This window comes from Lynx canadensis, chromosome B4 (genome assembly GCF_007474595.2).
Source record: "Lynx canadensis isolate LIC74 chromosome B4, mLynCan4.pri.v2, whole genome shotgun sequence".
In the NCBI taxonomy this organism is placed as follows: Eukaryota; Metazoa; Chordata; class Mammalia; order Carnivora; family Felidae; genus Lynx; species Lynx canadensis.
The window spans coordinates 137,819,770-137,844,505 of record NC_044309.1 but is presented as its reverse complement, the minus strand read 5'-3'; the positions used below and the strand labels follow the sequence as shown (position 1 = coordinate 137,844,505).

The 24,736-nt window shown below is 58.8% G+C and overlaps 1 protein-coding gene across 5 annotated transcripts; it reads right to left on the bottom strand.

The window, feature by feature from the left end:
* Nucleotides 1-1,155: 1,155 nt before the first annotated feature.
* Nucleotides 1,156-24,522, bottom strand: TTC38 (tetratricopeptide repeat domain 38). 5 transcript variants are annotated; one of them, XR_003970105.1, is made up of 15 exons: nt 24,428-24,522; nt 23,321-23,398; nt 21,360-21,441; nt 19,498-19,669; nt 18,236-18,409; nt 15,548-15,623; nt 12,665-12,784; nt 10,823-10,882; nt 9,661-9,699; nt 8,547-8,628; nt 6,363-6,528; nt 4,721-4,880; nt 4,453-4,526; nt 2,532-2,742; nt 2,253-2,339 (listed from the first exon to the last, which is right to left on the bottom strand). XR_003970105.1 is itself a non-coding variant. In XM_030320933.1 (14 exons), exons 1-14 carry the CDS (start codon nt 24,458-24,460, stop codon nt 2,246-2,248), a joined length of 1,410 nt encoding a protein of 469 aa, XP_030176793.1. In that variant the 5' UTR covers nt 24,461-24,522; the 3' UTR covers nt 1,156-2,245. The 5 variants fall into 5 exon arrangements, 4 of the variants coding, with proteins under 4 accessions (XP_030176793.1, XP_030176796.1, XP_030176795.1 ...); XM_030320933.1 differs by lacking the exon at nt 2,532-2,742 and having other exon boundaries at nt 1,156-2,339; XM_030320934.1 differs by lacking the exons at nt 2,253-2,339; nt 2,532-2,742 and adding an exon at nt 2,754-2,810.
* Between the last annotated feature and the right edge of the window lie 214 nt (nt 24,523-24,736).

The following is a 24,736-nucleotide window of genomic DNA, read 5'->3' as shown; positions in this document are numbered from 1 at the left end:
AACTACATAAGAAAGACGGTGCCAGGCTGACCCAGGTACAAATCCCAGCTGCAGGTATCCGTCAGGAGCCTTTGGGTCGCAAGAAACAGGAAACCAGCTTCAAGCTGGCTTTAGAGGAGAATTTACTGGCTCAAGGAACAGAGAGGTGCAGGAATGGCCCTGGCTTCAGGTCTGGATAGAAAGAGGGGCTCGAAGGAGGGCACAGGGTCACGTCCTCTCCCAGCTGCCTCTACGGGGTCCTGCACACCCTCCGGCAGGCTGGTTTTGCTGGGCCCACAACCCCGGGAGCCCCAGGCTTCCCTCCACCTACCAAGGCCTCTGGTAAGACACAGCTGGTCTCGTACCGCCAGTGCTCAACCAAGGGCCCTAAGGCCTAGGCCTGCCTGACTCAACCCCCTGCACAATTGTAGCAAGGGCTCAGGGGGTGCCTGGCCCAGATGTCAGGTCCCCACAGCCCTGGGGTTGTCTGCAGGGGGTGAGCGCCCCCAACGCCCACTCCCGATGCTCCTCTCCCTGTATCGTGTCAGCACCTAGGAGGTGCTCAGTATCAGCACCGATTATCAATAGCTTGGTGCTGCTGAGTCTAAACGGTATCGTCCTCCATCTGTCCTATCGTGGGCCTGCCCATCAGACACATTTCTTCCCTCCCCCAGTAAGATTCTGCTTCATTTTTTTATGTATCCGTTCATGGGTTCATTCACCAATGTTCCTCGACGGGTCCTCAGTGCAGGCCAAGTGCTGTGTGGTGCTGGGACAGATCCCATCCCTGACCTGAGGAGGTCACAGCACGGGAGGAAAGGGCATCCTCGCCAGCCTGCCCCACACGAGTGGAGGGCTTCTCCGAGGAGAGACCCGGGTTCCGCCTTCCCCGGCCACTCTGCGTCTTGTTTGGAACCAGGAGGGGGGGGGGGGCCGATGGAGTGTGAGCCTGCTGTGTCATGGCATCCGGCAGGAGGGGACAGCTCAGGATCGGAGGGCAGGCTCGCCTTTGGAATGTGTGTCTATCTCCCGAGTAGAGACAGCACCCCTCTCGAAATCCTATTGTAATTACCCATTGACCCACTGCCCCACCCACACCCCAAGTTCAAGGAGAAGCCTGCCTCCCCATGACCCAGGCCTGACACATGGGACATGCGGAAAGGTGTCACCAGCAAGTCAAAGGAACTGATTATCTGATTTATTTTAATCTCAGAAAATTTGTCTAATCGATTTGGAGGCCTCCACTGCAGGAGACCTGCCCCCTGCCTGGGTCCCTCCCTAATGTCAGCTTACACTGAAGGAACCTGAGAAACATTTAGGGGCCAGGATCGCCCCTCACGGGCGCATTCCAGTGAAATCAGCAACTCCCTGATTTAAGGGCCAGGTTAAGAAAAGGGGGAAACTGAGACTGAGGCAGCATTTGTAAAACCGGCTCGGATCGTGGTAAAGCCACGGGCCACAGTGCTGTGTGTTTGTTGCCACAACAGGGCAACCCTGGGCTCAATCCACACGCCCCAGAAAGTGTGTCAACTCAGCGCCTGTGCACTCGTATGATTAAAGTCATAGCTGGCAAAGGAAACCACATACCCGAGGCCCCTTGATCGGCACCACTGAAGCCCCCTGGGAAGCTCACAGACCTCTCCAGAGACGGCAGAGGGCCCCCCACATGCTTGTGCTTCTTTGAGGTGGAGGGGGGGGCAGCTGGGGGACCCACAGACGGTGAGGTGAGGCCTTGCGGAGGCCCAAGGCGAATCTTAGGGCCTCCACTAGCTGTGACCCGGGCAAGTCACTTCCCCCATCATGGGTGCCCTCAACCAAAAGATGGGACAACAGATCTAGAATATGAGGAAGACGAGGTGAGGGTTTATCCCAGGGGCGGCCTGGGGGGAGGGGGTCCCCAGGGGCTGTGTGGAAGACTGTCCTCCCTGAGCTGCGCTGGCCTCCAGCCAACCCCGCCTTCCAACCCTTGAACACCAGGAGATGCGGGAGTGCCCTGCGAAGATACAGTTTGCAAGGCAAGTGGTAAAAAACTAGTTTGGTTCTAACTGCTTGAGGCTGCCCCTCAGCCCTGGACAAGGACGAAAAGATCCTGACTCGTGTTTAAAGTCGATTGGTGTCCCCGCTCCCTGTAACGCTGCTGGTTACAGGGCTTTTTGCTTAAAGCTGCAAAATTACTCAACAGAACCACCTAACGGGCTCTAGCCGCTTCTAACCCTAGAAGCCAGGGGGCAGCAGATCTGACGCTAGGGAGGGGGCCAGGCCTAGCTCACTGCAGGAGGTGGACGGCCGCAGCCTTTCGGATGAGCCGTTGGGTCAGGGGTGAGTTCGGCTTCAAGGCATCACGCTCCATCAGGAGGCTCCTGTGGAAACAGGGACAGGGTCTGTGGTGGAATCTTCTGGAAGGATGTGGGGCCTGATGGTTCCCGGGCCCCAAGGCAGGACAGGCAGCTCGGCCTGGGGCTGAGATGAGCAGAAAAAGCAAGTTGCTCCCCTTCCCGGGCTACCGGAGAGAGGGGACAGGAGGGACAGAGCCCAGCAGCAGGAGGCCTGACCTTGGCAGGGGGACCATGTGGTGAACCAGGCGCGGGAGGTTCCAGGATGAGAAGGTAGGGACTCCAGTGCGTAACCAGAACGTCCAGTGTTTGGAGAACATTTTGACGCTGTCCCCGAGACACACATAGCTGGGTGAGCACATAACTGTGGCTTCACCTGCCTCAGGAAGCCAGGGCCCATCCTTCCACCGGACAAGAGGGTAGAACTGGACTGTGGGGGTCAAGGGGAAGCCAGGCATGAGGCCCGCTGGGAAGGCCAGTGGCTATGGGAAGGCAAGTCTGAACAAAGCAAGAATCGTTTAAGGGAAGACCCCCAAACAATTGACAAGAGTGATTCCGTGGGGTGAGGGGGGGTTAAGGGGCTAGGCCTGGCCCTAGGGGTGGGGACGCCATTGCAGGGGGCCCAGGATCTCCACCTTGGAGGGGAGGGGCGTGAGCCTCCTGTCAATGACAGGAGGGCACTTGGAGGCGAGCCTGTCACCCTGGCTGCAGCAGGTGGCCCTCGGTGGTCCCCACGGGCTCCAGGCTGCGTGTGGGGCCCGTTCCCCCTCAGCTCGCCCGTGGACAGACCCCCTCCTGCGTAGTACCCTCTGCCCAGCCCAGAGGGCATCCTCTACCCACCATGGCAGGCCCCCACCCTGCACCGGCCCCAGCTCCCCTGCTCCTGCCCTCAGCCCTCCTATCCAAAGGGCCTCACCTTCCCTGCCAACCCGCACCCACACCGGGACCTGGAACTCTCTAAGGGATCTGCCCCCTAAAGAAAGGGGTGTGGCTTTTATGAACCACACGTGTCCAAAGATGCTTCAGAGTCTTAACCGATTCCAGAGCGTGTACACCTGTTTCATCAGCACTGAGAACACCTGCACTGCTCCGTTTGGAAATGTTGTTGGGGCAGCTGGGGCTCACCCAGCATGCACCGCCTGAGCCTACGCTCAGACCCTCGGGCTTTCCACGTGACTTCCACGGCTCCGCCAGAGGCCACCCGGGACTCACCGCAGGGCTTTCACCGGCTCTCCTGACACCTACCCACAGCTCCTCCCTTCCTCCCTTTCCCTTCGGTGTTCTGGGGTGGGGGGCGCAGGGGACCCATGAGGAGGGGTCACATCTCACCCCAGAGGTAGAAGATCTGGTGCAGGAACCAGCATGGAACTCGGCTGCCCCACGTAGGGCAAGGCGAGTCAGGTGTGGGAGCTCCAAGGCTGTTAGTGAGGGCCGGGCTTTGCAGAGCTTTCTTCTGGGGGCACCCCCGCCCCCACATCCCTAACCCTCCAGCCCCTCCTCCTAACCAGACCATGGGTCTGGTCAAACCCGCTGGTTTCGGGCCTCCCCTCAACTGTCTCTTCTCCAGGACATCCTCTCTCCCTAACTCCCCACCAGCTCCAGCTACCCCACAGCCTTGAGGGTAATGTGCCCTGCCCCAGCCCCATTGTGTGTGCGTGCGTAAGAGATAGTTGCTAGTGTTACTTCCCACATGAGAAATAAGAACCACCCGCCAGCCCTTGGGTCTGCCTGCCACAACCCCCCCCCCCCCGCCCCCCGCCACCTCCTGGAGCCCGGCACAGTCAGCCCCGTGAGAAAGAAAGAGCGTCCCCAGCAGAGGATGCGGCATGTGCAAAGGCCCAGGACCCTGAAACAGCAGGACGTGTTGGGCAACTTACAGCAAGGCTCGAATGAGGAGTGGGCTGGGGAGGGCAGGAGGACCAGCCTGGGGGGGGGGGGGTGGACCCCCTCTGGCCAAGCCGAGCATGCTAACAGGGAAAACCAAGCCCCCCCCCCCCACCCCCCACCCCCCCGTAGCCTCGGGCGGTGGGAGGTGGGAGACTCAGGGCAAGCTGGAAGCCCGTGGGGAGACCCCCGTGAGAGAGGGAGCGATGCTCAGAAACGTCCCCAAGCCCGGCGTGGGTGTGAGCGAGGAACTCACCGTGCCACGTTCTTGTGGACTCCAGAAGCGCAGTTCAAGGCCGCGTGGATCAGTAACTGGTTGAAGACGTCTCTCTGAAAGGTCGCCGGGCAGGTTGGGCTCCTGTAACGTGGGATGAGGGACGGGAGCCCCCACCCCACTGCGGGCAGGGCTGTTCTCAGGGGCAAGCTTCCCGGGGGACGCGAATGGTAAGGACACCCCCGCACCACGGGCGCCCACGCCGAGAGACCCTGCCGGACCCAGGCTGCTGGTGTGGCCCGAGGCTCACCTGGGCGTTGCTGCCTCCGATCTGGACGATACGGTAGCGGATGGGCAGGAGCAGTTCCACGACACGGTCCGGGTTCCCGTTCTCGGCCTCCACCAGGGCCCGGCACAGGGGCAGCCCCACGTCACGGGCCAGGAGGTGCTGGCAATTCTCCCCGGGGGACCTGCCAGCCGGAGAAGGTGCCCTCGGTCACCTGCAGGGCACTCTGCACTGCCCGGCACAGCACAGATGCCTCCCTGCCTGACTCAGGCGTCCTGAGGGGAGGGTGTCCCCGGCTCTGGGCCTGACACAGCAGGTGCTTTGGTCGGGCGAGCCGACGGAGGAGAAGCGGCCAGGAAGGGGAGATCCTGGGGGGGTTCTCTCAACCCTGGGTTGAACTCTGCTGTTCACTAGCGACCTGACTTCAGGCAGGCCCCTCAACTTCTGGCCTCACCTTGCTCATCTGTAAAGTGTGGGGAACAGCGCCAACCGCTCGGGGCTGTCAGGAGGCTTGCAGACGATGCAGGTAAAGGCCTGGTGTTGGAGTTGGCCCCGGGGCCGAGGCAGACGGCTGTCACGGCCCCTGTCTCCCTGCTGGCCCTCAGGTGGCCGCTGGTCTGGGTCACAGGGCCTGCAGCCATGGAGGCAGCGGCCCGCTCTAAGCCTGTCTTAAAAGCCAGAATCAAATACTCGGGTGCCTGGGTGGCTCAGTCGGTTGAGGGTCCGACTTCAGCTCAGGTCATGATCTCACAGTTTGTGGGTTCGAGCCCCACGTTGGGCTCTGTGCCGACAGCTCGGAGCCTGGAGCCTGCTTCGGATTCTGTGTCTTCCTCTCTCTCTGCCCCTCCCCCGCTCATGCTCTGTCTCCTTCTCCTTCAAAAATAAGTACACATTAAAAAGATTAAAAAAAAAAATACTCAAGTGCTTGGTGGGCTCCCCAGGCCTTCCCTGTGGTGAAAAGACAGCCAACAGCGGACACCTCTCCTGAAGCTGCCTCCCCGACCACAGACCACCGTCCCTGCAGCACAGCTCTGGGAGGAGGGCTAGGGCAGCGGCCGTGGAGGTGGCCAGCCCGCGCGTGGCCCCCAGGACAGACCACCAGGGGTCATGCCTCCCGCAGCTCCAGCCCTACAGGCGGGGCTCAGCTACACCCCCGGTGGCCCATGCTGCGGAGGACCCTGGGCTCCCCGGGGCCTCCCCCCCCCATGCCAGGAGCTGTGCCGGGGAGCTGTATGACCGTGTCACTGCACCTCCCTCTCCTGCCACTGTCCCCAGCTTGCAGATGAGGAAACTGAGGCTCAGAGCAGAGATCTGAGGCTCAGTCTGGGATCTCAGATGCTATAAGCAGCAGGTCTCTCTGGTTCTGGGGCCTCACCATGTCGCCCGTGGGAGGCTGTGCCCATGACACAGATGCTGTCACCCCCAGCCGGGAGATGTGCCCCATCTCTCGGGGGAGCAAGTGTACCCCGTGGGATACACCCACCTGGGAGCACACACCTGCGGGGCGCACATGTGGCAGCAGCCCCACCCCCATGGCATCCCCACAGCCGTACTCCCCGAGGGGGCCCCCACCCCCAGCACCCCCGGCGGGCAGGGGCAGGGGCGGGGGCAGGGACGGAGCCGGCCTCTGTTGCCCTCTCAGCAGGGCCCAGTCTGCGGTGCGTACTCGCTGGCATCCTGCAGGGTGGTCAGAAGCTCCTGCGTGGTCTGGGGGTCCCGAGCACCCAGGGATGCCATCAGGAAGTGCACGTCGTTGAACAGCAGGATGTGGTCACGGCTGTGCTTCTGGGTCACCGACAGGACGTCCTGCCACCGCTCCCCCACGGACACCCCTGAGGACACGGGGAAGAAACCATAGGCCTGGCATTCTGTATGAGCACGTCCTGCGCGGGGGCCTCCTGTACCCCCACGCCCCCCAGAGGCTGGGCAGGGGAGCGGGGCCGGCAAGCGGCATCGGGCCTCATACTGAGGCCTTTGGGCCCATTTTATGTTAACTTCTTGTAATTATAAAAGCAACAGATTCATAAGGTAAACAAATTAACCTATTGAAGGGTAGTAAGTGAAGTTTCTGGCCCCTTTGACAACCCCCAAAACCATTTTTAAAACTCTCCCTGTGGGGGCGCCTGGGTGGCTCAGTCGGTTAAGCGTCCGACTTCGGCTCAGGCCATGATTTCACGGTTTGTGGGTTCGAGCCCCGCGTCGGGCTCTGTGCCGTCAGCACAGAACCTGCTTCAGATCCTCCCTTTCCCTCTCTGTCCCTCCCCTGCTTGTGCCCTCTCTTAGTCTCTCTCAAAAATAAACTTTTAAAATTTTTTTTTTTTTCAACGTTTATTTATTTTTGGGACAGAGAGAGACAGAGCATGAACGGGGGAGGGGCAGAGAGAGAGGGAGACACAGAATCGGAAACAGGCTCCAGGCTCCGAGCCATCAGCCCAGAGCCCGACGCGGGGCTCGAACTCACGGAGCGCGAGATCGTGACCTGGCTGAAGTCGGACGCTTAACCGACTGCGCCACCCAGGCGCCCCAAAAATAAACTTTTAAAAAGTACATAACAGAAAACTCTTCCTATGGTTACATATGACGCCTGAGAGATACAAGGTGTTTTATAAAAATCTGCTCAGTTAATAATTCTCCCACCTTCGTGTCTAGATTTCTCAACTCTATAGACAGCCCCTACCCTTCTCCGCTCCCCAGCAGCACCTCCCGATTCCCGGAAGTTACTAGCTTCTTCCTGCTTCTTGGGGGCACCTCCCGAAGTGGTTCGGGAGATGTTGCCCTTGACCTCTGTCTCGGCCCGTCAGGTCGGACAGGTGTCTTGAGTCTCCACTCTGTGGTGGGGCAGTGAGTGTCCTCTGTCTTGCCTCCACATGCCCCTGGCCCCACGACCGTGCCTCCCAGCCTCTGTCCCTCTGAGCCGCCCCCCACACGTGCACCAAGGTGAGAGGCTGCAGGGTCCCCAGAGAGTTCCAGGCGGCTTCAAGCCCTGCCTCTGCAGGCAGAGGGCTCACAGGGTCTCTGGGTCAACAGGATTCCCCCTTTCTTCCAGGCCCCTCGACAGACCAGCTTTCAATCTTGCCGCTTTACCATGTGAACATCGTGGGCTGGCCTGGAAAACGCAGTAGCAGCCTCTGCTCTGGCCTCGGCCTACCCGAGCTCAGCCCCAGCTGCCTCTCAGCCTGGACACTGACCCTGCTCTTCGGTCACTCGTCCCGTAGCAGGTTGCCGGTTTCTGTGTCCTGGGGGCAGTGGACAGGCTGCTCCCTGCACCTAATATCCTTTCCCACCCCTGCCTGGCAAAACCCTGCACACCCTAACATGGTTCACATTTCACCTCCACGAGGAGGCCTTCCTGGAACCCTCCGGAAACGGCTTGCCCTGCCCAGGTCTCATCCCCACGTCGTCCCGTTGACCCAGGGCCTGGAGCGGATACAGGTTGGGCCTGAGGGGAAAGGGAGAAGCATCTGGCAACCGGCTACCTGCAGAGTGTGGGATGACAATGTTGAGAAACCTCGCTCTCTGAAATCCCAGGGAGTTGAGAAACGGTCACCTCTCTTGTTCTGAGAGAGGAGGCAGCACCCAAAGACAGGTGGCCAGGTGCTACCCGTGCCCTGCGGGTCCGGAGGGCAGGCCGTGGGAAAGGCACGGGGCCCAGAGGCCTCAGCCGGGCTGGAAGGTAACTGCAGAGCCGGCACCCAGGCCCACAGATGGGCAAGCCACTCGGGCCTGCAGCGGGGCCCCGAGTGGCTCGATCATCAGCTCCTGCCCAGCTCTGGGCCCAGGTCCCCTTCCTCTCGTCCTGTGGGAGGAGAGAGGGCAGAGGAGCGCAAGGGGAGTACGCAGACCGGGCTACCTTCCATGTGCAGCCGGTACAGCATGGAACAGCTGTCCACCACATCCAGCATCGCTCCACTGGCCTTCAAGCTGGGGAGGATCTGGAAGACAGGGGCGGGGCGGGGGGGGGGGAGGCACATGAGGGGCCGCAGGGATGGGCCACGTGTGGGGCCTGCACGGAGCCAGTCCTCAGCAAACAGGAGCCCCCACCACCGCCCCTCTGCCTCAGCTACCAGGATCATCCCCTTGCCCAGGCCTGTAGCAGCTCCAGGCTGGAAACCCGAAGAAGAGAGAACAGTAGCCTCCAGCAGAGGCCGGTAAGCATCTGTCACCTCCGGTCCCCAGCCTCAGGCCACGCCGGTGGGAGGCTGTGTCACCAGTTCCCAGGTCAGCATTCGGCTGGCCTGTGCCTCACGGCACTTGAGTAGTCACCCTTCACTTCTCACTACACAATCCTGACAAAACTCGACAGGAAGACTCAACTGAAACTTTACTGAATGTTTTCCTTGGGTTTAGAGCCCTGGGCCCCAGGCACTTCTGTGACCCCGGTCTCCTGTTTCAAAGTCTGCACAGGGGTTCCCAGGAGCCGTGAATTAGGCTGGTTTTCTCTTAAAGGCACACGTAGGGGCTGGAGGAGGGTGGGTGGGAGCTAGTGTTCAGCGGGCACGGAGTTACAGTCGGAGAAACCAAAGAGTTCTGGAGACAGGCCGTGGTGACAGTCAATGGACCCAGGGCCGCCAAACCATACGCGCAAAAATGATCCCGACGCAAATCTCGTACATATTTTGCTACAGTGAAAAAAGTTCCCGTGGGCAGATCACTGATTCTACCAGAGAAAAGCAATCTAAAATGACTAGAGAAAAGCCCGGGATGCCAGAAAGGACCAACTTAGATGCGTCATTCTACCAGCACCCATGGCGCACAGAGTCCCCGAGGGTCTTCGACCCATCTGGGTCACGGGTTACGCCGCTACGTGGGGCAAGAATTCACCCCAGCAGGCCTTACACAAGAGGTGAGTTCTTGCTTCAGCTGTTGTTTCTGGCTGAGACAATACTGACGGGCTCAAACACCCGCTAGAGACTAAAAAGGCAAATTTTTGCCCTCAACCCAACTAGGTGCGAAAGTAGACTTACGTGCGTGTCGTAAATGGTCAGCGCGGCCTCGTACTCGCCCTGGAAAAATCAAGAATCAAGGTCCCGTGATCAACATGCAGCAAAGGGGAGGGGCGCCTGGGGGGCTCAGACGGTTAAGTGTCTGACTCTTGATCTCGGCTCGGGTCATGATCTCACAGTTTGTGAGTTTGAGCCCCGCATCAGGCTCTGCACTGACCGCCAGGAGCCTGCTTGGGATTCTTTCCCTCCCTCCCTCCCTCTCTCTCTCTCTGCCCCTCCCCCATTCGTTCTCTCTCTCTCTCTCTCTCTCTCTCTCTCAAAATAAACTTTAAAAAAACAAAAACATGTAGCAAAGGTGAAATGTAGCAAAGGTGAAACGTAATATGAGAAATGAGCCGAAAAGCCAATCCCCACCCCCAACCCCAGCACATCCCATGGCGGGGGGGGGGGGGGGCAGGGGCAGTGTCCCAGAGGGTCTTAGGGTGGAAGAGGAGAACCACTTCTGCTCTGGGCTCTTGGCGCCTCTGCTGCTAAGAGGACAGTTTCTACTGAAGCATTATTGTCCCCATTGCGCCTGTCAGACTCTTATGAGCTTTCTCACGTTATTTTTCTAGTCTTTTTATTTCCCCTGTATTTTCCTTGTCTTACATTCAATGGGGACCACTGCTTTCTTCCACACACTGTGTCACTGCATCTCTGTGTCACCGCGGACCCTCAACTTCTGGGCATTTTCCCTTGGGCTTTTAGGGAGCTTCTAGATTTCTTCCACGATAAGCACCATTGTAGGAAGCTCCCGTACAAAGGGGACCGAGGGGCAGAATCCCTGGGGGCGAGGCTGTTCCCCACACCCTCACTCTCACTGGAACAAAGCATTTGGAGGGTCTCACAGCTCATTCAGGTGCAGCCTGAGGGGTGGGGGCTTCGTTCACTCCAGCGGCTGAGGACACTTGACCTAAATTGTGTCCACAAATTACATGCGGCTTACACGGCTTCCGCGTCCACACAGCGAAAAACACCTAACGTAGTTTAAGCCCGAAGAGCTATTTGAAAACCTTAATGCTCTGTTACACCAGACACCATTTAAACGTGCAAACCCAAACTATTATCCCGGGGAACCACAAAAGGTAGACAAATATTTATTTCTCTGGACATCTTTGTAGGATAAGACAGCTAACCAGCTTACCTTCTCAATCAGATACAGAGCCCAGTGCCAATAATTATGACAAGCAAGCATATCAGAGTCCTGGGGGGGAAAATGAGAGAATTAGAGAAAAATCTGACAGCCTGTGGGAAAAAAAATACCAGCTGTGGTTTTGTGACAGTGCAGGACCGTCCCCCGACCTTGAGTGCGGGAAACGTTCCCCGGCACCCATGCTGAGGCCGGCCTGTGCCGGGCACCTCTGTGTCCCGACGTCCCCGTCAGCTCCGAGGACAGTTGACACGGAGGTCACCCTGCTCCTCAAGCCTCAAGAAAACGAGCGATGGATCCACAAACAGGTGCCGAGGCCCCCGGGGTGTCCAAATCCCAATAAAGCCGCGAGGATCAATGAGCCCAGGGCTGGACTCCCCTCAGGAACTGGCGAGGCCGGCAAGGAAGGGGGGTGTGGTTGACGACTGGCAGTCTGCAGGCCCCATCGTGAGCACTAACCCTTCCTTCTGTGAGGCTACCGCGAACACTTCCTCCTCTACCTGGACACCACCTTCTACCTCCTGGAAAGAGGAACTGACAACACCTTCTCCAAGGCCCACGTCTGCTTGACGACACCCAGGCTGCCTGTGTCCCCTCTTCCTCACAGGCCCCTGCAGGCCTCGGTGTCTTTGCTCAATCTGGCTGGAATACCCTCCACCTCCCCATCTATCACCTAGCAAACTCCTAGCCACCCTTCAATACCCAGCTCAGGGGCTGCCTCCTCCAGGAAGCCTTCCGTGACCACCTCACCCTCAAGTCCAGGGGGGTTGGATGCCTCCTCTGGGTTTCCACATCCCTAAGAGTGTCCCTATCATGGTGTGGTTCATGGGCTGCTGGGAAGCTGCTCACTCCACTTGATCAGGCCTTTTGAGGACAGAGAAGTCTGGGCTGGACTCTCTGTTGGGTCCCCAGGGTAGGATCTTGACTGAGCACCAGTCTGGGGCAGGAGGAGGGGGAAAGGGAGTCCCAGGCCACACTATCTAAAAAGCAAGACTGTCCTGCCGGGCCAGAGGCTGCCAGGAGCCACAGCAGGGGACAGATGCAAGCATTAGGCGGCCAGACTGGGCTGCCTCATTTTACACATGTCTAGAACCAACACCAAGGAGAACTCATTTGGGGGCTTCCCAGTTGTTACAACAGCAGGTATACAGATGAGGAAACCGAGGCTCAGAGGGTCACTTTCTTGCCCTAGGGTCCAGCCAGGCCTCCAACACCCAACACCCAGTAAAATCGCAGCGTCTGGGGGAGGGATGTGAATGGAATGTGCTGGAAGGCCCTGGCCCAAGCCTTCCCTGGCCTCCCTCGGTTCTGCCTGGGCAAGCCCCTGGCCCTCAGCCCAGAGGATATGGCCACACAGCTGCTCCTCCTCCCCCAGACTCAGCACTCTCGCAAACACTATCAGTATCTGCCTAGGGGAGCCGACTGCACATCATTGCCCCATCGGCCCCTGGCTGCGCCGCGTGCTCCCCGAGCCCACCCGTGGGTTCCATGCTGAGCCAGCCGGCTGGTGGTAAGACACAGCTCAGGGTTCTTACGGTTCTCCCCCGTGCCAGGCTCTTGTGTCCTCGGTCATCTTCTGACCCGTTCCTTTACACCAAATGCCCCAGCCCAAAACTTCTAGAATCTTCTAGATTCTAGATTCTAGAATCTTCTAGAATCACCTGCAAAACACCGGCAGGTTTCGGGGAGCCCTGTGGGTCCCTGGGGACACTGCGGCTCGACACAACCCAGCTCCCCCAGAACTAAGCTGCAGCCTGTAACTTCTGTCCTTAAAGCCTTAACCCAAGGGGATGGGCGGGATTTTCCAGGCAGATGACCCATCGACAGGAATCGTACCTTCCAGTGGGTTTCTGAGTGCTGCATAAATTCCAATCCATCCTTGATTTCTGCTTTCATCTCGTGAATATGGGCGATGGTGTGCACCGACCATGCGTCTGTCGGGTTAATGGACAAAGCCTACGTGGGGAGGGGGTGGAAGATGGTCGGAGGTCCCGAGGATTAGTCAGGCCGCCTGGTGACCAGGTTACGTGGGGAGCAGGGGCCTGAGCTGCTGGAGCGCGTGTGCACCGGGCCCTGCCTCAAAACAGCAGTGACCCCGAAGTCCAGCCCCGCTGACCATCTACAGGATGCCACCAGCGAGGATCTCACCGCCCATTTCAAAGGTGAGGAACTGAGCTCAGGGAGGCTGAAAGACCACCGCTGGGTCTTTCCAAAGCCAGGACTCATCCTCCTGGCCCCAGAGCCTCCTGCACGCGGCCGAGTCACCTGCAACTTGCCGGCCAGCCTCTCTGGGCCTTTGTCCCCCCTGGTGAGGAGCAATGCCGCCATCCCCTCGGGGCTGGCCTTGGAGATCAAGTGGACGCGGTGGGCGTGCGTGAATGCTGTGCAGACTGCCGAGTGCTCACGGCTGCCCCTCGTGGATGACCACGCGTGTGGCAGCCCGGGCTCATTCTGACGGGATTGCTATGAATAACAACAGCCACTCACGTGACCGGGGAGCCTGCCGGGTGACCAGCAAGGCGGGCAGGACACGGGGCGTGATTCCTACCCCCTTGTAGCTTTCTTTTAGTCCTGTGTTCAGCTCATGCTTACTGCGCACCTCCTAAGTGCCAGGCACAGAGCGGCAGGCTGAGGCTCAAAGTGGCCCAGGGGACAATCCACACGAGCCCAGGTCCTGCACACCAGGCCACTCTTTCCTCCAGCCCCACTGACTGCCTCGGTGCCCCGTGCCTTTCACAGAGGCAGAGGCCTTGGCCTGGCACCTGCTGTGAGGTCTAGGCAGACAGGTCTTCCCCGGTAAGCCTGCCTCTCTGCTCCCGCCCGCTGCTTGCACGGGCCTGCCCGGTCCACGTGGGGGCGCTGTAAGAAAGAAGGTGTCCTCGGGGACAATGGGCACCTCGGCAGAGCCCTGCAGGACCAGGACACTTCGGGGACTGCAGGGGCACGGCCGCGCAGACCTGGGGAGGGGGCGTCCTGAGAAGGGATCCCCTAAGTGTGCTGCTCTCCTGCGGGGCACAGCTCAGGGCAGGGAGTGGCCCAGACCTACGGCCAAGATTAGGCCCCACCTTCCACCAGGGGCTCCGGACCAGCTTCCTCCCCAGTCTCCCTGGGACAGAGCCAGGAGGCACTGCACGACCCGCCCTGCCTGTCCCCCCCAACCTTTGCCCTAGGGCCCGCCCCGCCCCCATCCGCCCTGAGCCTCAGCCTATCACGTGGCTCCAAGCTTCCTGAGCTCAGCAGGCTGTGCTTCCCCTGCCTGAAGCCCTTTGCTCTCGGGGCCCCTGGGGTTTGGCACGCAGAAGCTCGCAGGCCCAAGCATCACCACCACCACCACCACCACCACCGTGAGGCCTCTCCAGACTCCAGCGGAGCCTGGTGCAGCCCACCCTCGCTCTCCTGGAGGCCTGGCAGTCACTGTCACAGCATGGCCTTGCCCAGGAATCACCTCGGGTGTACTGGTGTTGGGCTCAGAGCGTGGCACCCGCTCAAGTGGGTACAGCAGGAGAAAGGGCACCCCATTCCACCACGTCCTGCTCCCGGTGGGGCGTCAGCCTGCACCTTTTGTCTGCCCTCTGGCTTCTCGAGCCAGTCTGACAGCCCTCCGGCGCTCAGGGCACCTTCCCGTGGCTGACCCGCCGGACAGCGCGTCCTGCTCCCTCAGGCCACGGAGCCCAGACGGCCACGGAGCATGGAACCGTCCCCCTGCGCTCAAGTCTGGGCTCCATCTGTGTAACCGGAACAGGTTTCAGAAACCTCATGGCCGCTTGGGCCCCCCAAGGGTGCAGGCTGCCTCCGGGGGAGGGGTGCAGTGGGCAACCAGGGCAACGTCTATGGGGAGGAACACTGGCCGGGACGCGGGGGAGCCGGGTCTGGTCCAGGCAGCCTAACGGACGGTGGTCGGGTCAGGCGGCCCCGGTGAGCAGACACTCTGCCCTCCCTGAGCTGCCTGGACGTGAGCAGGCTCCAACCGTGGCCTCTCTGCGCCGTGGCCCCCTCGTCTGGACGGCGAGGAGCGTGCTGCCTCGCGGCGGAGGGGATGAGCAGACTAGAGTGGGTGTCTGTCACGGAGCCAGGCACAGGGCGCCCCCGGGTGCGCCACAGCCCCTCCCGGGGTCCGTTTCCACTCCTGTGAGGAGAGGGGCTGGAGGACACGGCCTCCGAGGGCCGCAGAGGACACCACGAGCCCCAAGTCCACCGCCGCGGCCTACTGCTCGGTCCCGGTCCGCTGGTGAGGGGCGTCCAGCATGCACCTCGGTACCAGCCGGCCCTTGGCGGGAAGGGCCCGGCCCGACAGGAGGCGCTTGGCAAAACCACACTCCTCTGCACCCTTCGCCATGGTTCCCTCCCTCTGGGGGGAGGCAGAGGTCGAGGGAAGAGCTGGCTGACAAGACCCCGGCCCCCGGGTCAGGGGCCACCCGGAGGCAACCTTTGTCTGCGACCGTGGAGCTCTGGACAGAGACAGACAAGAGCTCGGGGAGCCTGGGGCGGCCCTGCACGGGGCCCCGAGGGAGAGGTGGACACAGCTTCCCCGGGCCTCATTCACCTTCCTGGCCCGTGGAGGCAGTGTGCGGACTGTGGGAGGGCCAGCTGCCCTTGCTGGTAATATGAGTCCTCCCCAGGGTCTCTCGGGAAACCGGACCAGAGTGGGGGGGCGGGGAGGGGGGGCCGCGTGGGCTCTGCCCCGCCTGACGCCACCCCTGAGGGGAAGGGCCCACGTACCTCTTTGGCAAGCTTTTCTGCCTTGTCATAGAAGTTGGTTTCCATCAAGCCAAAGGAATAGATGCCTTTCACGTAGCTAAAAAAAACAGAGAGGAAACAAACAAAAAGTCTTCAACAACAGTGGACTGTGCAACCCTCAGCATGGGCCGAACCGTGTCCCCCAAAACGATGCTTGAGCACGGACCCTAATTTGGAATGCAGGCGTTTGCAGACGCCATCGAGCTGAAGTCCTGCGGGACGAGGGTGGGCCCTAGACCCAACGACGGATGTCCTCACGAGAGGAAGGAGAGGAGGACTCGGACAGGGACGTACAAACAACACACGAAGGATGGAGCCACGTGAACACAGAAGAGACGCCGCAGCCACGCAGCTGCAGGCCAAGAACACCCCGCATCACCAGCTCCCGCCGGAAGCCACGGAGAGGCGAGGAAGGAGCCTCCCCTAGAGCCTCTGGAGGGAGCACAGCCCTGGTGATGCCTGGATTCCCGACTTGTGGCCTCTGGAACTGTGAGAGAATGGACTGTCGCTTTAGGCGGCCCGGTCTATGGCACTTTGTCCCAGCAGCCCCAGGAGACGGACACACGCCCCCTCCAGGTACCACCCCAAGCACCAGGCTTCCCAGCAACTGGACGCTGCTGATCGGTGGGGAGCGCCGTGACCCCCGGCGACGGCACAATCGTCTACCCTAAACCCCGTCTCTGCAGCGGGCCCCTCTGCGACTCACAGCCCACCCCCTAAGACATCAGCGCGCTGTCTCCACTGAGGACGACAAGGGCCCTCTCCTGCCTGTCCGGCTGGTGACACCCACCTGGGGGCACAGCCCGGGACACCTCCCTTGGGAAGTACTGGTGAGCACAGGCTGGCAGTGGCTTCTCTGCTGGCCAGCGGCGTGCACACCCCCAGCCCAGCCCCGCCTGTACTTGCTGGACAGCTCCTCCCCAGACCCCAGCTCCTAGCGGCCAGGACCCGTCTGTCCCTCTCGCTCCTGGCCCAGGCCCGGCCCGGGACGGGACACTTCACTGAATCAGCACACACTGCCATTTCTCCATCGCTCGTCTGTGATCATCAGCACTGAGCGCCGGGCCAGTCTCACGTGACAGAGGCAGTCTTTTGCTGTAGTTTTGTGGGATCCCATGAAAACAAGGAAGAACAACAGAGTTTCTACTGGTGACTCAGGTGTTATCTTTACTACCGCGCATAGTGACAAAGTCTAGCTCTCACGATTCATAGCTGCAGTGTTCTAGCACACGGGCTTCCAGACTTTTCTTTTAAATACTGCTTTCCTTCTTTTTTTAAGTTTTATTATTTATTGAGAGAGAGAGAGAGAGGGAGAGAGAATCCTAGGCAGACTCTGCACTTTCACTGCAGAACCAGATGTGAGGCTCGAACTCACACACCATGAGATCGTGACCTGAGCCGAAGTTGGACGCTTAACTTACTGAGCCGCCCAGGCACCCCTTAAATATTTATTTCTTTTAAATATTTAAATATTTTAAATATTGCTTTTAAATATTTATTGGGGTCATTTAACCTTCCGCATTGAAACATGCATCGAATGCTTATGGTGTGCCCGGTATTGTTAGGCTCTTGGGATGGTTACTCTCATGTGTCCCCTTGGCTGGGCTATGGTACCCAGTTGTTCGGTCAGTTGTTCGGTCAGATACTATCTAGATGTTTCTATAAGGGTATCTCTCAGATGTGGTTAAATCTCTCAGATGTGATTTAAATCTACAGACTTTGAGTGAAGCAGATTACCCTCCATAATACGGGTGGGCCTCGTCCAAACAGTTGAAGACTTAAGAGAGAGGACTGAGGTCCTCAGAAGAAGGAATTTTGCCTCCAGATTACAACATGGACTCCCCAGACTGCTGGCCCGTCCTGTGGATTTCAGACTTATTTGCCAGTCCCTGCACCTGTATGAGCCAATTCCTTAAAATCAATCAATCTCTGCCCCGTATAAACATGTAAATAATATAGCTACAGATATTCATACCCTACTGGTTGTGTTTCTATAGAGAACCCTGCCTAACCCAGCTCTCCAATCCACGGGGCTGTCTGATTTTCACAACCGTCCTGTGACTAAGACACAATGAAGGCAATTCTGTGCAGCCGTCACACGGGAGGGAGTACCGCTCAGGTACTCCAGGCCTCCCTCTCCTCCCGAGCGCACAGCAGAGCTCCACTGCCTGGTGTCCTGGGGGGGGAGGGGGATGACCAGCTCTGGCCAATGACTTGGGAGTGGCAGGGTGGCCCTTCCTCCGTAAGCCTTGCCACCGTGAGTCCCTCAGGGGTGCCCTCTTCTCTCTCTCTCAGTGACCAGTGTGTCCAGAAAGCATCTTCACCATCTGGGACCCTGATGTAGGAGGGAGACAATGACAAGGGGTGCAGAGCCCTGGGTCCTCCCACGACAGGGGTGTAGCATGTGTGAGAAACAAGCCTCTGGAGAACCAGAGGATGCTTGTTACCGCAGCAAAAACTACCCTGGGCTGACCGATACACATGCTGCTGCCTTGTTCACAGGATGGGAGGAAGAGCAAACAGAGAGATCTTTTCAGTTTCGAGAACTCGGAGAAGAGCCACAGCAGATTCACTATTTCCAGGGCAAGGCCAGGAGCCTTGCCATGCTTTTAGGACAGAGGAGAGAAAGAGAGTAAGAAAGAAACGACGTGATTTCCAGTTGGCACATACCTGCTAAGGGGGATGTCGGGCGTCCAGAAGGGGTATATCCGAGCCACAGAATCCCGCATCTGTTCCTGATAGCCCAGATAAAAGTAGGCATCATGGGAAAATTTTAGGGCTAACATGTCTGTTGGGTGGTCCCAGAGAATCTGTTCCCATAGTTCACAGGCTCTGGAAAAGTTCCTGAAAGCCAAGGAGAGATTTCTCAGCAGCGCTGAACACGTAGTTCATACACATGTGGTGGGCAAAAGGCATCGTTTCTTGCCAGAGTCTGAAATATGTATATATGTATTTAAGTATATAATACATAATTACATATACTATACATAATATATAGTTATATATTATAATATACATTTATATAAATATTCCTATATTAAATACTTATATTTATATAAATATATTTACATATAACATATTGTATATATTTATAATATATATACATATATATGAGAGACAGAGAGATGGGGTGTGGGGAGAGAGACAGAGGAGAGAGAGAGAGAGGGAACATATTCTACATACACCCACACAAAAAAGTTTCCATGTTAGGTTGTGGCTCAGAACATTGAAAAACCAGTGGGAAGTTTTACTCTGGAATTCAAACAAACAAAAAAACTGGTTTAACAGGCTGCCAAAGGCAATCTCCCTGGGACCGGGAACCAGCTGTGTGAGGGGGAGCCAGCTGAGGGGGAAGCCCACCCCCGTGCCGACACCTGCCACTGACTCAGCCCCTTTCGTTCCTGCTTCGGAACCCATGAGACATCAGCTCAGGTCGCCTAGCTGTGCGGGGCATCTCCCCTGGCTGCGCAGACGCAAGGGGCTGTCCCAGAGATGGGCTGCGGGACCTTGAAACACAGGGGGACAGCCGTGGCCACAAGGGAGACGGGGGGGGGGGGGGACAACCCGGAAGGCTGTGAACAGATGTTCGCGAGGGTATGTTGGGGCGAGGATAGGGCGAGTGCTTTCTGCTCTGGTCTTCCATACGTTTCTGTAACGTGGTCCTATCATTTTTGTCACAAACATAACACCCAATTCATTTAGAGAAGGAAAGTTGTCTGGATGCTAAATTGGAAATCCTAGCCAACTGTTTTCTCGTTCTGCAGTCACGTGAAGGCACGGCAGACGGGCAGGATGTGATTTTCACTGAGAGATGGCCACGGGAGGCAGGGCGAGCCCACCCCTGGTCCCGCTTCCCAAGGGCGGTGGAGGAGCCCCCGGGGCATCGCCCAGCGCGGTCTCAGGGTGCCAGCCACGGCCGGGGAGGCCCTCACCCCTTGGCAAAGGCCTCCACTGCAGACACGTGCAGCCGCTCCCGCTGCGTCAGCGGCTGTGTTTTGGAGACCTCCACCATTGTCTTCACGGCCAGGTCCAACTCCCTGTCCAGCCTCACGGAGCTTCCGGTGCCGATCAGCACGAGGCCATTAGAGATGGCATGGCCCATCGCTGGCGAAAGGTTGGAAAGCAGCAGCTCGTGATTCAGGGCGTCCACCTCAGCCCAGCCCGGCCCGGCCCCACCCTGCCCAGCCCTGCCCAGCCCTGCCCTGCCCTGCCCAGCCTCAAGCGGGGAATAACTACCCACATCCCTGGAGGGGCAGGCCAGGCGGCTGGTCGGCTGTGCACCGGGCCCCCCCGCAGCAGTGGGGAACCCAGCCTGGGCCCTCGCCACTCACGAGGAGCGGAAGCAGCCCTAGAGACACGCTGTACCTCCGCAAATATTTTTCCAACAAGGGCATTCTGCCAACGTCTGGAGCATCTTCCTTCACTGGGTGAACTGGTCAGGGCTGCCTGCCGGCTCCCACGACCCCCCAGCCCTAATTTCCCTCATCGGCTGATATTGTCACTACCACCAACGCCGGGCCTCCAGGGGGCTGCTGAGGAGATGCTCCATGCAGGGGGGGCTGGTCCCTGGAGTACAGTCTGTCTCAGCCACTCATGCGCAGAGAGCTTTTTGGGGGGTGGGGGGGAGGAGAGGGGAGGGTATGCCTTGTGCCCTTGTAGCAACCTTGCTGGCAGGTCTGCAGACCCCCGGGTCCCCCTTGAGCTTCCTAGCCCCCAGCCTGACAGAGGCACGGGGTCCGCCAGCATTTGGAACTCAGTCACTGGCGAGGCCGGAGACCCAGGACCCAACCAGAGCGTTGGGACGACCCATGTGGTCCCCCTTTCTATCCCGGGGCCCGAGGTCTGCTCAGAGAGCCCGAGCCCATTCCTGGCCCATAGGCTGGGCTCAGCCTCCTTCTCCTCCCATCCCGTGCGTCCTGTCCTCAGCGGGAGCTGGCCACAGTGGCATGGAAAGGGACAGTGGTTACTGCCCTGCCCTCCTCAGCCCTTCCTCCAGGCCTGGAACCCCACCCCTCCTGGGGCCACCCTCCTGGGGTTCCGAAATGCACGGGGCTGACCTCCCCAGGCCCTCTGCGCACACGGCTTGTCTGTGATACCAGCCTCCGTCACTAGGCCCTGGCGGCCCAGATGCTCGGGCTAAGCCTCACTGGTGTCCTGAAAGTCCCCAGGAGCCACCTCTGATGTTCTAGGTCAGCTCTGGAAAACAGAAAGCCTTATGTGGTCCTAGCCACCCAACTACCAGCTGAGTGGTTTGGGGTACGTTTCTCATTCTCTTTCCTCCCCTGAGAAATAGGACCGGTGTCTTCCCTGTCGACCTGACAAACAATTAGGGAAAAAACTAGAAAGATGCCTTACAGGGGCGCCTGGGTGGCTCAGTCAGTTGAGCGTCCGACTTCGGCTCAGGTCATGACCTCACAGTTCGTGGGTTCGAGCCCCGCATCGGGCTCTGTGCTGACGGCTCAGAGCCTGGAGCCTGCTTCGGATTCTGTGTCTCCTTCTCTCTCTGCCCCTCCCCCACTCATGCTTTGTCTCAGTCTGTTTCTCAAAAATAAATAAATGTAAAAAAACTTTTTTTTTCAAAAGAAAGATGCCTTATGTGGAACCTGGCATCTCTATGAAGGCAGTGCTATGCCAAGCCTACCAGTGGCTCTCGTCTTGCTGCCCTCCCTCTGGGCAAAAGGCCAGCCTGGTCACTGCCACCAGCCTGCCCTCCCCAGGCCAGTGGAGTCTCTCAGTCAGAGAGCGCTCGGACCCACGAGACGCGGCTCCTCAACCCGGGGACAGCATCACTCACCGAAGGTCGGATCTGCTGCTTTGAGCTTTGACAGGCAGCCCTCAATGCCACCAAGACTTTTGTCATTGGTCCATTTGACATACTGAAATAGAAAAGGCAAAACAACGTTGTCCCCAGGGAGTCCTTAGTTCATGTTAAGGAAGGCATGTGTCTGAATCTGGATTTTCTCTCTAGCAAACGAAGTATTCCATGACCTGAACTGCACCCGGGTTGGTCTCATGCGAAGAGCCTGAAGACTCGTAACTCAAGGCACACTTTCTAGGGCGGGTGAGGCCCCCATATTCAGGAAAGAAGCATCTAAAGAAAGCTTCTTCCTGACAGGTGACCTGCCCCGAACATCAACTTCTTTAGCCATTAGAGGGGGCCTCAAAGTCGGGCGCCACAATCGGAACCTTCCTACTTTCCATTCATTCTTTTCCAAAAAGACCTTCAGGGGCGCCTGGGTGGCTCAGTCGGCGGAGCGTCCGACTTCAGCTCAGGTCGTGATCTCACGGTTCGTGGGTTCAAGCCCCCCATCAGGCTCACTGCTATCAGCACAGAGCCCACTTCGAATGCTCTGTCCCTTCTCTCTGCCCCTCCTCACCCCTCTCTCTCTCTCTCTCTCTCAAAAATAAACAAAAAAGATGTGTCCTCTCAAATGTCTGACCTGCATCTACACAGAATTAGCAGAGTGTGTTTTAATAAGACACGGGGGAGTTGGAGCGGAGACGCCCACGCTCGAACACAGGATGGCCCAGAGATGCTGATACATGGGACAGAAGATACACAGGCGGGGTCCGGGGAAGGACTGTGCTACACTGAGGCACGGGCTTTGTAACAAATCCGGGGCTCTACTGGGGCCAAAACGTGCAGGAAGGGCACAGAGTTCAAATGAGCACAGTGGAGTCCTTCGGCAAGCTCACAGCATCTCACTGGTTGTTTCTTGTACTTATGTTTCTAGAAGCTTCCTCGGTCCTTACGTTGTGTGGATGGAGTTCGCAGGCAGGGTTCTCACTGCTCATGATAAACCCGGCTCTAGTTTCCCATCGGTGTATACAGACCCAGGCCTACCCTGCTCATCATCTGCCTCACTGCAGGAGTCAGCGCAGCTCTCTGAGCCTCAGTTTCCCCACCGTCAAACAAAGTGGTTAGACCCTACCTCTTGAGACCCTCCTAGTTCTAAAACTGCAGGCTCCTTCACTGGTGTTAGAAATTACTGGTAATACGGTGGCGGGTCTTGGAAGAGCCATAGATGAGAGTGGTATATTCAAAAATTGGCCCCAGCCAGGGGCCGAAGCCCGAAGTGGAGGGGCCCCGTATCAAACCCTCAGCAGACCATAGAGGGAGGCCTGGGGAGAGTCAGCATCCTGATAAACACTGCTGTCTGCCTGACCCTGAGGGCACCTCTCACCCACACCGTGGGTTGTCTCCAACACGTTCCCATGCACCAGGGTCCGGAGTACGTAAACTGCGCTGTAACCCACTGCTAACATCATTACGCAATTGAAAACAGCATCCCCTACTTCCCAAGCTGTTGGCTGTGGGGCCTCTAAGCATTACGAAGCATGTTTGGGTCCCCCATTTGGGCCCTCCTGTACCCAAGTTTGCCAGGAGATTTGGGCAGGAATGGGGCGGAAGAGCTTCACTGTTTATAAAACAAGAGTGCTGATAAAGATGTGAAGCTTAGGAAGCTTTGAGTGCCACCCTTGCTCGTGGTCATCGTTGACCGGCTTTCCTGGGAGAGTACATCACATGACACGGGAGTCTGGCCGTAAATCTAAGCAAAGCCGTGCTGGATGGGGGTGCGGAGCATTGTCTTGCACTTGTGTAAGGACCGTTCATTGCGTGGTGTAAGTAAATGTAGCTGTTAGATGGGCCAGAACATTTAAAAATGAAAAATAAATCAGTTAAAAGCATTTGGTAATTTTAAACACCTCCCCACCGGCCGTTAGAGAGGCCGCCGCACTGCCCGGCAGGCATACCTGGGTCAAGGTGGCATCAAAGAGCTTGCAGGCCTCGTTACTCGTGGTTGACAGTGGGAGGCCCGCATCCTTCCACGCCTGCACACAGCAAGAAGAGACTCTCAGGGCTTTATTCCATGTAGTCCTCCAGCCATAAATGTGAACCCCAACCCCCAAGCACAGAAGATCTCCAAATGCCTCGCATCATGTGAGTGTGGGTTTCCATATGAGCCAGCCTTGGGGGGCTGGCAGGGACTCTCGGATTTCATAGACGGGGCAGAGCAGAGGAGGCCGAGTTGTGGGTGCGAGGGGGCAGATCCTGACGCAAATCCCAGGGGTCCCTAAATAGCTGTGTGCCTTCTGGCAACATCCTCTCTCAGACCCTTCGCTGGCCTCGAATGGGGCTCTGGAGGATGCACGGGGTGACTGTGAAGTGTCTGCCAGGGGAGCACTCAGGAAACGGGGGTCCCTGATCTGGCTGAGGGGAGGTCTAGGGGGACAGAAAAGGGGTAGAGCCTTAGAGAGCTTGGCCGGGCAGGGTGGACTTTCCAACTGGAAGGCAAACACGGTATCTGCCAAGCACAGTAACAATACCTCTCCTCTCTCCACTTTATCAAATGATGCAGACCTACAAGTCTGTCAGCAGAAAGATCTAGAGATCGTTAGAACTGTTCACTGTTAGGGCTGCCCTTTGGATCCTGCCGGGGTGCACAGACCTGCGACCCCGCCCTGGGAAGGAAAATGTCCTCTACTCCCTGAGCACAGCGGGCAGCTCCTCAGGCTGCACGGCTGGGGGGCAAGTCCCCCGGCTCCCCTGAACTTCACCTTCCTCATCTGCAAAATGGGTTCAGGCTGCCCACCCTGGAGGGTCCGAAAGAGACACTCCTGCGCCACACTGGCTGGGGCTAATGCATTATAGGTCTCGGGGTCTCCGCGGGGTCCGAACCGCGCCGCTGGGGTCCCACAGGAGGGTACTCTGGTCCCTTCCTGCACCCAGGTGCTCGCCTGTCCCTCGGGGGCCGGTTCCCCGGAGGATCCAGGGTCCCGCGCAGGTCGGTCCCGTCCCCGCCGCCGAGCGCCAAGCCATGCCGGGGCCGCGGGGCCCGGCCGGGTTCAACCTCCGCGTACCTGGCAGTCGCGCAGCGGAGCGGTGGCGGCCATGGGGGCAAGCGGGTGGCCGGGCCGGTGATGTGGGTCCGGGCGACTCGGCACCTTCCGCGTCGGGGCGGGAGGGTGGGGCGGACACCGCGGGGCGGGGCTGCCGCGCTTCCCCGCGAGCTCACTGGTCCGCGGCACCGGCCCCGCCCCGCCCCGGGGGCGCTCGGAGGGGGTCCGCGCCTGCCGGAGGGGAGGAGCCGCTGCGGGAGCCTCGGTGGGCGCGCTCGCCTCCCTCGCAGGGCAGCGGGGCAGCTCGGGATTCGCTCACCGTCCCAACTC